Source organism: Mirounga angustirostris, unplaced genomic scaffold (assembly GCF_029215605.1).
Source record: "Mirounga angustirostris isolate CCGP_5_RB_7025 unplaced genomic scaffold, mMirAng1.0.hap1 SCAF_9, whole genome shotgun sequence".
NCBI classification, from domain to species: Eukaryota; Metazoa; Chordata; class Mammalia; order Carnivora; family Phocidae; genus Mirounga; species Mirounga angustirostris.
The window spans coordinates 5145181-5158515 of record NW_026991717.1 but is presented as its reverse complement, the minus strand read 5'-3'; the positions used below and the strand labels follow the sequence as shown (position 1 = coordinate 5158515).

General features: G+C 48.4%; 1 protein-coding gene across 2 annotated transcripts; it reads right to left on the bottom strand.

Moving 5' to 3' along the window:
* Window positions 1–565: 565 nt before the first annotated feature.
* NMB (neuromedin B) lies at window positions 566–13219 on the bottom strand. Of its 2 annotated transcripts, none has more exons than XM_045901847.3 (3): window positions 3326–13219; window positions 2536–2708; window positions 566–844 (listed from the first exon to the last, which is right to left on the bottom strand). In XM_045901847.3, exons 1-3 carry the CDS (start codon window positions 3705–3707, stop codon window positions 800–802), a joined length of 600 nt encoding a protein of 199 aa, XP_045757803.2. In that variant the 5' UTR covers window positions 3708–13219; the 3' UTR covers window positions 566–799. The 2 variants fall into 2 exon arrangements, with proteins under 2 accessions (XP_045757803.2, XP_045757802.2); XM_045901846.3 differs by having other exon boundaries at window positions 566–839.
* Between the last annotated feature and the right edge of the window lie 116 nt (window positions 13220–13335).

The following is a 13335-nucleotide window of genomic DNA, read 5'->3' as shown; positions in this document are numbered from 1 at the left end:
AATAATTTTTTCGTGTAAGTATGTCCATGCAATGCTTAGGACATCTCATACGAAAAAATTATTCATTGTTTATATGAAATGAGAATTTAACTGAATGTCCTGTATTTTTATTTGCTAAATCTGGCAACCCTACTCATGGCCAGAGAAGAGAGTAAGCAGACAGCGAGGTCTGGACCCAAGCTCGGCTCACTCCCTTGTATGCCCTGGGCACTCCCCTCAAAGCCTGGCATGGGGATGAAATGGAATGGGGTCAGCAAAACCCCATCTTGTAGTGGAGGCAGCTCCCTCGTCCAGGCGAGGAAACATGAGAGACTTGCCCGTGCCAGAAGGTAGCAGAGGTGAAGAGTAAGAGCCCAGCACCTGGCCCAAGACCTGGTGGATACAACAGGCACTGAGGACCTGCTTGCTGAGTGAGCGACTGAATAGGAGTCCCGAATAGGCTGGTGTCATGAAGTTTTCTTGGCTCTTTCGAGCCAGCACTGTCTCACTGAACATGCCGTCCTCCAGCCCCCTTTCCCTCCCATGCCCTCAAATGTGGCTGGAAGGAGAGGCCCAGACATTCTACATAAAGAGCAGGGTTTTATTCACAACTTCAACACGGAAGCAAGAAATACAGCAGGGACATAATTTGTGTCTGCATGGGCAATATTCCTGGCGACACAACCAGAAATCACAGTAATGGGGTAACAGATATTTGAGCCCAGGGTTTATTTACATCCAGATGGAGCCACCGCCAGGGTCCTGCTCAGCACCTTCCCTGGGTGGGCACAGTCTAAGTCACGGTGGCGGCTCTTCCTCATTAGGGGCATCCCTTCTGCAGCATCTGCACCAGCGGCCTCCTGTACTGAACGGGAACACACAGAATTGACCTGGGCAGAGGGGGCACATGACAGGGGCGTCCTGCCATTCCTATGTGTGAGGCATCCACAGAGGTAGGCAGGGGCAGGCTCTCCGCTCAGGCAGGCCCCCCTGGCACCTTTCCCCCTGAAGGAGGCCTGGAAGGGGTCGGGGCACTGGTTTTCTCAGAGTGCTTGTGACAGTCAAGGAGATCATGGAAGTAAAGTCCCCGTTATGTGCCTGGCCCTGGGCCAGTGTCAGTGTTTTCACTCCCCGCCCCCAGCTCTGCCCCAGACCTCACCTCTGAAGCCCCATCCCCCAGTGCTAGGTAGTGCTTCCTGGGAGGTTCGCTAGTTGGTCTGCATGCTTGAGGCCTTCGAGACTGACAGCCCCAGAGGGGACATCATCTCCCTTCAGAGTCAGCCAGCCCAAGCTGCTGGCCCTTATATCTGAGGTCCCCAGAGGCTGGGGCTTCTGTGCATGAGGAGTGCCAGGGAGGTTGACTGGGGATGGAGTTGGACCTTCTCTAGGAAATGCCCCTCCCTTCTTTCAAAATGTAGCATTATATGCTAGGCACAGTGGAGGATATGGTGAGTCTGTGACAGGTGCTCCCAGGGAGCTCACAGACTGGTAAGAGCTCCTGTTTACTAAGTGCTTTCTATGTGCCAGGCATCACGCTGAGCTCATGACACAAATGGTCCCATTTAATACAAGATGGGTGCTCTCCGCTATCATCCTCATTTTATAAATGAGGAAGATGAGGCCTTTAAGGTCACATGGCTACAAAATAGCTGGGTTACGAGCCTAGCTCGCTGTCACGGGAACCCACATTCTACCACACTATGCTGCCTTCTGGGCATCGTAACAAAGTACAAGGGAAGGTGGTGTGGGCCAGGGACAGCACCAGGAGCAGGGAATGGAGGAGCTGCCCTCCTGCCAGGGTAGAGACTAAAGCTGGCTTGGCTCTAGCTTTGGGGTCAGTGGTTTACAACCAGGGGTAATTTAGGCTCCTGCCCCTTTCCCCTCACAAGAGCTCTGGCAATGTCTGGAGGCATTTTTTTGTGGTTGTCACAAATGGGGTGGGGGGAGGAGGATGCTCCAGTGAGTAGAGACAAGGGATACTACTAAATTTCCTCCAATGCACAGGGAAGCCCACACAACAAAGAATTATCCAGCCCAGAATGTCAGGAGTACTGAGGTTGAGAAACCCTGCACTGAGGGTCACGGAGGCAGATGAGCGACGGGGAAGAGCACTGGTCGGGTTGACCAAGGTCTGGACTCTGTCTTGGATGCTGACTCTTCTCCTTTCTGGGCCTCAGGGTCCCAACTGTCACCACAAGTACAAATGAGGCGCAGCAAAGGTGGACCGCTGGGGTGGGGCAAGTCTGTGTGTGGCGGGGAGATCCTGCTGCAAGGGGCTGGCTAATTAATCCTGGGCTGTGACTTCAGACTGGGAACTAGGTGAGGGGAAACTTCTTTCCTACTTCTTGCTCTGTTAGGTTTGCTGGGAAGGTCAGTTACCTTTCTTTGAAGTCTTCTCCCTTTGACTCTGTATCACAAGGAGAGCCTGGAATCCCTGGCTTTCTGGGGCCCATCACACCTCGCGGGCAAGGGGCTGTCACACCTGATGCCCAATGCTGGAACCAGCAGCAGCCCTGGCTGGGCCTCTCCTTGGCCTGAGGTAGGAGCTTGGCTCACCTGGGGGTGAGGTGCTGGGCCGCTAAGGCTCATGCCCAGAACTTTCTTGAGCAGGAGGATCCTGGGCAGATCATGACTCAGCTGCAGTCTCTGGTCTGTCAGAGAGATGTGGGGAGCTGTCCCCAAGAGGAATGGGCTGGGGGTTTCCAGACTCTTCTTACCCATGAAGTGACCTAGAAAGGAGGTGCCAAGACACAAGGAAGTTGGGGAGCGAGGATCTCTCCCAACTTTCAGTTCTCATGACAGGAAGATCCGAGGTCAGTCTCCCTCCACCTCTTCTCCAAGGAGACACAAATACCCCTGGGTGGCGGCAAAGCCTGTACCTGGGCTTTTCCTGAGCGGGTAGAGATGGTGGAGAGGGTGGCACAGCTGGGAGGAGGGTGGATGGCACGCGGCCAGGGAGAAAGCCTGCCGGTAGTGCTGTGTGCTTACAGGAGGGACAGGAGAGGGCAAGGAGGAAAGTGGAGGATGAAGAGGTGTCTGGAAGGTGGAGGTGCAAAGAGAAGACACACCAGAGGTTAGAAGAAGATTCAGTAGCCTCTTGCCTAAGGCAAGGGGCACCGGCTGGCAGGCAGATGAAGGACCCGACCCCAGCTCTGCTTTAACTGGCTGAGTGATCGCAGCCAAGTCACCGGACTGTCTGGGTCTCAAGTTTCCCATCTATTAAATTAGACGAGTTCCAGGGTTCTCAGCAACGCGAACACGAGTGTCCGTGGCTGAGGAACGGCCTGAGAAGGAAAATGGGATCAGAGCAGAGTGAGGGGCGCTTGTCCGGGTCCCGAAGACTTACCGGTGGCCCAGAGGTTGCCCCGCGGGTGCACTCCGATCTTGCTGGTCCGGCTGCGGGGCTCTGGGGGATCCCAGCTGAGTGGCGCGGCGCCGGCAGCGAGCAGAGCGAAGAGCAGGAGTCCGCCGAGCAGCCGAGCGCCCCCCGCCCGCAGGGTCATGGCTGTACCCTCGCCGCTCCTCCACCCCTGGCGCGCTTCCCAGCCGCTGGAGTCGAGGCCGCCTCCTTCCCTCCTTTTAAACCCTCGCCCCTGGGGGGCGGAGCCTGCTCCGAGAAGCCCGCCCCCCGGTGCGCTCGCGGCCGCCCCGGCCCCGCCCTCGCAGGACGCCCCGCCCCGCAGGACCCCGGGCGCTGAGCGCTTAAGCTTCTGCGCCCGCGTGGGCATCGCCTCCGCAGGGCGTTGGCGTCCATGTGCACCACCGTCCAGCGGAGGACCCTGACCCGGGGCAAAGCCCGTTCCCCTGGCGGCCGCCTAGCCGCTCCCACTGGCTTTAGGCCCACGAGTGGTTACTTCACCTCGGAACCTCTCTTTACAAGGGTAAAAGTGTCGGGGCCGGGGAGGAGACTGGCGCTACAGTGCCCAGCAAAGTGCCAGGCACTAGGCGAGCCGTAAAATGCCTGCCGGGCCCTCCCTCTGAGGGGGTGTGACCGTGTTCACCCTGCTCTCTGCCCTCTCACCGCCAGCATTCCCCAGGTGGTGTAGAAACCACAGCAGGTGCTCGGGCTGGCAGTGCAGTGATGGATGGTGAGATAGTGAGCACCTCCCACCCCAAGAATGGACGCTGTACTGGGGGGAGCCTGGCCTAGCACTTGGGCAGGAGGCAGATCTCCGGGTCAGGGAAATGGAAAGAGCACCGGACCAGGAATTCATATATAAACTGTGTGACCTCATTGAACCTCACTTTCTTCAACTGTGAAATAGTAATAACCACGTGGCTCTATTTGTGATAATTTTACATTTTTTTAGCACAATTATTTTGTGGCAGGAAGGAGCAGCCCTATAGGACGGGCCTCTCACACCCAGCACTCTCGTCCTCCCAAGTCCACACGTGCCTTGGAAAGAACTTTGGGGTCAGTGCCATCACTTAATGAGTAAAACACTGTGCTCCAGAATAATACATTTATTTTTGCTTAAATGTTTACTCAACACCAATGTTCAGGAGCACCATGCTAGGCGCAGGAGGAGGGGAGACAAAAGATCATTCCCTGCCCCCAAGGGAGTTTACCATCTCATGGAGAAACCGAGTGCCAAAGGAGTGAATGATGGAGCAGCGTGCAGACCAACCCGGGATTCTGGGCTCTGCACAGTGCGGCTGTGACAGAACCTACTCCCCAGTCTGGCTCGATAATGGTACTTGGTATTGCCCTTGCACGTATCTAGCTCAGCAAGGCCAGCTAGCTCTGTGGACCACCACTCTAAAAGGGGAAGTATACAGCAGAGGCTGGATGTCATGCTGAGTTCCCAGGAGCATGACACACAGGACAGGGACACTCCATTTCTGGCCCTGGCTTTTTCCCCAGTCTCCGTGCTTCTCATCCCCCACCCTGGCATTTACACCTCTCTGCATTCTTGTCACTGCTCAGCCATGGTGTACAGATATAGCTCTTATCACCTTCCCATAATAACCATTCCCTTTGTGACCCCTCCCTCTCCTCTGGCCCACAGACGTAGAAATTAGTGGGAACACACGGGAGCTGGCATTAATTGAGTGCTGCTTCACTTCAATGCTTGAAGGAACCTTATTTGGTAGGTTTATCTCTCATTTTATAACTGGAAACAGGCTCAGAGGTTGAGTCACTCGCCCAGACGTCACACTAGAATCAGACTTCGGGTCTGTTTGGACCACTCTATCAGACCCTCAAAGTCACGCAGGGCAGATGCTATTTCCCTAAACCACATCCACTCCCATTTTATCATCACAAGTGTAAACATCAAGTTGGTTTAGATTTCTCAGGGGAGAAAGGGAGCAGGCACTGAATTTAGAGTTTGCCCTCACTTCTGCAGGGGACCCTGGGACTGGGAGTTCTGCTCTGACCAGTTCATTTATGCTCCAGCCAAGCCTCCTCTGTCACAGCCTGCATTCACAGCTCCAAGACTGACCTCAGGTGCCCCAGTGGCATCATTTTATCTGTCAGGCTAGCACAGCAAGCAAGAGCCCTCAGAGGGCCCTGGAGAAAGAAGCAGGGTGGCAGCTCCACAGCCGTTCGGAAACACTGTCCAGGGAATGAGAAGCATCAGGCCCGGCAGAGAGGGTGGCTGGCCCGAGACAGCACTTCCAAGCTCGATGTCCCAAGGAGCGTGCCAGGCTCTGAGTTTGAGTGAGACCTCAGCTGTCCGCTGCCCGTTCCCCAAGTGTACTGTGATGGCAAGGGAAGTCTAAGGGCCTCCATCCCACTGGGAAGACTGACAGTGAGGCCGGTGGAGGCCCACAGGGAAGTGCTTCAGTGCTCACACTGGGCCCTTCTCAGGTTTCTACAACCTTCAAGGATAGCCACAGGAAAATCTACACAAGCTTCACAAGACAATTCTAGAGATGATTCAGGGGTGAAAGATACATGGCAACTCCTGTTATAACCAACACCAACAAAACATTTGAACTGCACCATGGTTTTTAATCAAAGATTGCTCGAAATAAAGGACACGTGTATTACTATTTGCTATATTTTCATCAAATTGGAATCAACTATAAGTAACATCTTTTCACAACTGAATCTTTGTTGTCGTTTTCCAAAAGTACTTACATGCATGCTCCCTTGATCACCAACACTATATTTTGATGTAGTAACAACTAGAATTATGCCCATTTTATAGATGAGTTAATTCAAGTACAAAGCAAGTTAGGTGCAGAGAAACTACACAAATGGAGAAAACCATAGTGGACTTGACGCACATGAAAGGTGCAGAGGACAACAGAGGAAGCGAAAAGCAGAAATTTAAATTAGACATACATGAGTCTGGTGAAAAGGAATGACAACAAATGCAGAGCTGCTCAGGAAAGGATCGTATAAAAATCACGCCCCTGGCAAACCTCTGAGCACAGATCTCCACCTCTGTGGACTGGGAGGATGAAGAGAAACAAATGAGATAGCTCGGGTTCTGCTCTTTAGTTTCAGAATGGAAAAGGACTGGACAATCAGGAGAACGGCAGAATCTTAAAGAGGAGAGTTAGGGATACAGGATACAATTTCCCAAAGTCAGAGGGAACACATAAGAATTAGCTAGAAAATCAGAACATTCACCATTAGTCAGGAAATGTACCAGAAACTGAAACTGCCAAAACACAAAGTATTTTTTTAAGGCAATATTCAAAAAAAAGGAGAAATACCTACATCTAACGAGAAAGTGATGACAAATCCCACCAGTGGCTAAGGGACCAGAGCAGCCGCTGCTCAGCTCAATGGCACAGATGCTCAGAGAACTTATAAAAACCTAAGAAAGGGACGAGCCCCACGCCCAGCATTCATAATTATTTGGGTGGGACAGTCATGTATTTCAGGGGACATTCAGTAACTCAAATTCATACTCTTTAAACTCCAAAGAGATTTAAATGCTTGGAAATCTGTCTGAGAATCTATTTCTAACAGATTTGCTTATCTGAGCAAGTCCACAGAAGACCACCGAGAGTCTCTAAAGAATTCCCAAGGGCCCTGCAGTCGTGGGATTTACGCCAAACGAGAGTCTCATTAGATATTATAAAGGTACAAGGACTGGATTATGACGCCCAACACCGTGACATGAGAAAAGCAACAGACTTGGAGTTGTGGCCGTGCCATTCACGGGCCAGGAGATCCTGGGCAAATCTCTTAACTTGTGGTTTCTCTTTTGTAAAATGGAGTTTATTTTGAAGACTGAATGAGAGAAAATAAACATCTGTCATGAATTCAGAAGTACTTAGCGGAACACATGGCAAATTCTAAGTACTCAATATTATTAGCTGGGTCCCAGGAAATGCCAAGTCCGCTTTCAGTCTGAAGCCAGTTACCGGGGAAAGAAAAGGTTCCCGCTAAAGCTGCGGTCTTTACACCACAGTCAACAAAATGCCTATTATACTCTGAGTTGTTCGACAGACTAAAAGGCCAGCATATCCACCTCAACTTTTGACCAATTCGGAGAAGCACATTCTATAGCAGTCTCACTTTTTCCATTTAAATAAGATGTCAGGCTGACTGCTTTGATCAAGCCTCATGCTAGTGATTTACTTACTTGCCTGACATAAAGCCTGAGTACAAATTCTTTTAACTAGACTCCTTGATGTAAAGCTGGAATCCAGCTTACCAATCTAAATAAACTGGCCAGTTAAAGCAAGGGTTCTAGAGAAAGGATTCTTAACCAAGAGGAGGTACAATTCCAGAAACTCCCAAGATTGGTAGAATAGGGATTTATAGTTTGAAAGTCATATTTAATATAATAATTTAGGGGCGCCTGGGTGGCTCAGATGGTTAAGCATCTGCCTTCGGCTCAGGTCATGATCCCAGGGTCCTGGGATCGAGTCCCGCATCGGGCTCCCTGCTAGGTGGGGAGCCTGCTTCTCTCTCTGCCTCTCTCTCTCTCTGACTCTCATGAATAAATAAATAAAACATTAAAAAAATATATATAATATAATAATCTAACCGTATATAAGAAATAACTTGTTTTTATAATACAAACTTGAGAAAAAAGTAAGATAAAATATTCTTGGCTGGTGAGGATGGAGGTTGGATACAACAGACCTGAGCGAGAGTTTGTGAGAATGGAGGAGAGGTATGAGATTTTTAGGGTTCTTAGAAGAGGCAATGAGTTTTGAAAGATTAAGGAACATTGTTCTGGGGGTACCTGGGTGGCTCAGTTGGTTAAGCATCTGCCTTCGGCTCAGGTCATGATCCTGGGGTCCTGTGATCGAGCTCCGCATCGGGCTCCCTACTCAGCCAGGAGTCTGCTTCTTCTGCTCTCTCCGACCCTCCCCATGTGCTTTCTCTCGCTCATGAATAAATAAAAAAAAATCTCAAAAAAAAAAAAAGAAAAGAAAAGAACACTGTTCTACAGGAAAGGTGTCTGGAGGTTCCTGGCTGATTAGATGGGTAGCTGGTGTTTTGTGGGGTGGCTCTCTGCAGAAGCTGCCAAACTATACCTACACTAAAGGAACATTCTCTGAAATAATTCTATGAAAATCATTAGGCTACTTAATATAGAGATTACTGCAGGACATCACACCATGCCCTTGCAATGAGGTCCCAGGAGAGAAATTTCTTGGTCCTTGGGTATTATAAGGTTTTTGTTGTTGTTGTTGTTAATTCCATTTTATGCCCATTCCATAAGGCATAGAAATGATTGTTTCCCTCTTTACATTAGCCCCTAAGGAGTTGAGAATCAACACTATGGATCTCCAGCAGACAGGAGAACTTTTTGTCTTGAGGGCACTAACCTCACCTCTGACTTCATCCTTTATTTCCTTCCACACTTATTTCAACCCTAGATTCTTCAATTATTTTATATCTTACCACAGAGTACTAGATGTATCTTTATGAGCCGCTCCAAATCATTTTTGGAACAATTTATTAATAAATCTAAAATGGGGGGGCGCCTGGGTGGCTCAGTTGGTTGAGCGACTGCCTTCGGCTCAGGTCATGATCCTGGAGTCCCGGGATCGAGTCCCGCGTCGGGCTCCCTGCTCAGCAGGGGGTCTGCTTCTCCCTCTGCCCTCTTCCCTCTCGTGCTGTCTCTCATTCTCTCTCTCTCAAATAAAAATAAAATCTTTAAAAAAATAAAAATAAAAATAAAAATAAATAAATCTAAAATGGGCCAACAAGCACTGTGATAGGGACTAGAGGATATACAAGGATGAGCCAGAGGCTGGCCTTGTCTTAACGCCTTCAAGGAGCTGGTTGGGGTAGGGGACCCACAGCAGAGAGACCACCCTGGGGGCGCCGTTAAAGAGTCACGAGCAAAGTCCCAACAGCACTGCGCGGGAAGTGCTACACACTCGAGAGCGTGGCTGAGAATAAAAACACTCCTCTTTTAAGCTCCCTGTGCATCTATCACTCCACTTAGGACCCTATGTGGGAAAAAAAAGCCTGTTTACATGTTGCCCCGGTTAAGGCACTGAGTTCTTAGCAGTTCCATGCCTTACTCATCTTTATACCCCAGTGGCTAGTCCCAAATCTGGCACCGAACAGATGCTCAATACGTGTCTGCGGAATGAGAAAGCTTCTAGCAGGTACAGAGGGAGCAGGCACTCCAGGCACAGCAAGCAGCATAAGTGAAAACTAGATGTCTGTTCAGTGAGACCAATGTCAAGGGGACAAGAATGTGGGTTCTGCAGAGAGCTGAGGCTGGAAAAAGTCCTGAGGGCCTAGAATGCTACAGAACACTTAGAATGCAAAGTCCTTTTTTTTTTTTTTGGTAACTCCCGCATATTCTAGTCTTTAATTAACATTTCTTGGTTACACAGAATTCCTTCTACACCCAGACTCCCCAACACTTGTGTGCAAAGGGTCATATTTGTTGTTTATTTCTAAAAGTCTAGCTGGTATTACTTACAGTTCTAGTAAGGGAGAAGAGTAACAAAGATCTACCTTGCCAGAAAACAGTCTGGATAGGCCGTCCGACTGAAGGAGCATCTTGAGGAAGGTAGACAATCTATTTAGTCAGCCAGAATCAGCTGGATCATTCGGGAAGCTCAACAGAATGATAAATGTTCTAAGAAGGGTGCCCTCAGATGCTGAGATAGGCCTCACACATTGTTCTTAGTGGCCGTATGGACTTGGTAACACACGAAAGCAAATGACCAAGAAATTCACTTAAGGATCACAGAGCCTTTCTTCTTCTTCTTCTTCTTCTTCTTTTTTTTTTTTTAATATTTATTTACTTATTTGAGAGTGAGATAAAGACAGAGAGTGAGCGAGTTGGGGGAAGGGAGAGAGAGAGAATCTCCAGCAGACTCTCTGCTGAGTCCAATGCAGGGCTCGATCCCACGACGCTGAGATCATGACCTGAGCCGCAATCAAGAGTTGGACGCTTAACCAACTAAGCCACCCAGGCGCCCTAAAGAGCCTTTATTTTAAGCCTAGGTTCTCTGAGAAACCTGGGACTCCCCAAGAAAAGTGACAAACACCAATACTTCTCCCACTGAAAAAGAGAAGGCAGGAAGAGTCCGAGGACACAGATAAAAAGGAAGAAGACAGGATTAACACAAAAAATTCTAGAAAGGGAACACACTGTTTAAATGGAACCACAGGGAGAGAAAGTTTTCAAATTCAAATTTGGAAAGACCAAGATAATGTACTTACTAAATAACTGGAAAGTGCAAATCACTTGAATGATTCATTTGTTCTGCCCCAGAATAACAGCTCAACAATTATGCTACCCTAAGTTACTGGGGTGCCTGGGAGGCTCAGTCGTTAAGCGTCTGCCTTCGGCTCAGGTCATGATCTCAGGGTCCTGGGATCGAGCCCTGTGTGGGCCTCCCTGCTTGGCGGGGAGTCTGCTTCTCCCCCTGCCTCTCCCCGTGCTCGTGCTCTCTTTCTCTCTCAAATAAGTAAAATCTTAAAAAAAAAATGCCACCCTAAGTTACTGCTTCTGGTTCTACTGCATGATTATATAGAACATGTAGTACATGCTGGGACAACAGAGTATGGTGCCTATAAAGCAGGGCCCCTGCATAGGAGGGGCTTGCCATTTGATGGGGGAACTTGAGGCCATATCCACAAACTAGCGTAAGGCCGCAAATGCTGAGAGTTGGAGGAAGGACAGTTACTCTTTGCAGAAAGTGAGACTCACACAAGCAGAAATGAGAGTGTAAGATAATGTAAATGAAGATATAGCAGTTTACCACAAGAGTGCTTAATGCTGGCTGAATTCAAAGTCCGAACTTCCCATGGGGTAATACAAGGTCAACACAACATTTATGGTCCAAAAAGAGACACTTGTGAAAGCAAATGGGGTACTAAAACTAATTAACAAGTGGAACTGATCTCGAACAGGCACAGACTGGTCCGCTGCAGGGAAATGGAGACGTATAGTCACCCCAGCAAAAGGAACCACTGACTTTGTTTCTGGAGTCAGGAGATGGCCATGAGAAATGGAATGACAGGGGTAAATGTAAGGCTTGTAAGTGGCTAAATATGCTGGGAAACTGAAAAAATCTAGGTGCATACTCCTTCAAAGAAAAGGTGAAATCTGGAGGGTTCGTTTGCAGCAACTGCTACGAGCTTCACTGCAAACAGAGGACAACAAGTAGAAGTGTTTGGAGGGAAGAGAGAGACAGGGACTAGAAGTGAGGACAGACGTTTGCAAACAACTCAAAGAGACTTACTCGTTGGGAGTGATGACAGCGGAGGACTCACAGCCCAGAGAAAACGCCATGATCAAATTCTCACTTGAAGTGTTATCTGTCCTCATCTTCTTTGATCCCCGACACTCACAGTGGGCAAGCCTTCCCAACTTCCCACCGGCCCAGCCAAATCTCAGAGAGCTCATGATTCCATTGCAACACCAAATCGAACAACTCTAGCATGTCTTACATTCTCTAAAATGCTTTACATTTACTGATAAAAAATTGCCCAGCTTAAGTCTTAGATTTGAGCACTAAACCAGGTAATATAAAAATTGACAACATAAAACCTCTCTCCCAAAATAATCTTTATTTTTGGCTAAGAGAGTAATTCAAATACTTTTGAATGATTTGATTACTTCTCAGAAAAATTTAGCTATTGCTTCCAACGAGAGCATCCAGCAAAGGAGGAAAAACAAAACTGGGTGTGAAAATACGCAAATGAGGAAAATATTTAATGTTTTAAGTGTATACGGAGGAGAAATCTGGATGGCCGAGGATACAAGTACAACTCAGGCAAGCTAGGATCACAAAGAAGCCCAGGATCCCAACACCGGGCAGCAAAGCACACAACTTCTCCAGAGCAGTCCCAGAAAGTTTGCTGCAAAAACAGAGCGACGATGGTTAGGCCAAGCAGTTAACCCCATCCTCTGCAGGTGATTAGGAGAAAAAACATGGGGAGAGTAGCAATTTTCTGCCATTCTATGCATGGGGGACTGCTTCCACACTCTCCGTGGCTCATGAGAAAATGTAAGTACAATACAAGCCTCACTGGCAGGTTCAAAGAAGCACCTGCTAGCCCGGATGTGCCAAGTGTCCTACTCGGTTGAGATCATTCAGAGCCCACATCCAGAGTTTAAAGACTAAGGCCTAGTTAACGGATTTTGGATGGCACTATTCTCTATATGGGAGAGCTTCGGAAGATTAACTGTTCTTAGTTGTAAATTGTCTCCATCTTTTAATGCTGATTCCATTAACATTAAAGTGTGGACTGATTTCCACTTCAGCTGATCCACCTTAGCTGAACAAATAATAGAAACTGCTCATTTAGCCCAACACAGAAAATTTGCTTACTTTCAGATTTCACATTAATACAAGAAGAGAACAAAAAGAATTGCGAGTATTTTGTACTTAAAACACACTGGCTTACCCTACAACTGGCCCTTTCCCTAACTGCCTCAACATGAGAGGAAGAAAGACACAACTGGGCTTTGCATTCACTACTTTAAACCTTGCCTTCTCTAAGTCTGCACGAGAGAAAAGCGAAGCCAGGCACTTAAGAGGACAGGCTCTGGCAAATGAGAGTTTTAAAAAAACAAGTAGCACGCTTGCCCTCCAGCACCTTTCTCCTGCTTCCTCCAGATGCTGAAGCATACTGCCAACGTGTAGAAAGGGCTGAGAGTGTCTCAAGTGCAGAGAAGGAGAGGAGCCTTCACAGCCCAGTGAGACTTTCTGAACCTTTCAGCAACACTGTGTTTCTACACATCTGAGTCACACCCTAGTGAAGAATCAATTTTATGGCTAAGAGACTGCCTATGAACGCCAATGGCCACTTTTGCTCCACAAAAACAAACAAACAAACAAACAAACAAACAAACACCAGTTGTTAGTATGAGGACAACCTTCTTAGCTGAAGGACTGCTCACATCAAAGCCTTTATCTGCCCCAAGGGTGCTAAGAACCAGCAGAGGAAGGCAAAGCTTT

What these genes read in the sequence shown, in the direction of transcription:
- NMB (XM_045901846.3), bottom strand. Translation starts at nt 3,707, where the DNA reads ATGCCCACGCGGGCGCAGAAGCTTAAGCGCTCAGCGCCCGGGGTCCTG. An exon ending in GGGCAACCTCTGGGCCACCG is followed by an intron (nt 2,709 to 3,325) that starts GTAAGTCTTCGG and finishes CCTCCTTTCTAG; the next exon opens with GTCACTTCATGGGTAAGAAG. An exon ending in GCCCAGCACCTCACCCCCAG is followed by an intron (nt 840 to 2,535) that starts GTGAGCCAAGCT and finishes CGTTCAGTACAG; the next exon opens with GAGGCCGCTGGTGCAGATGC.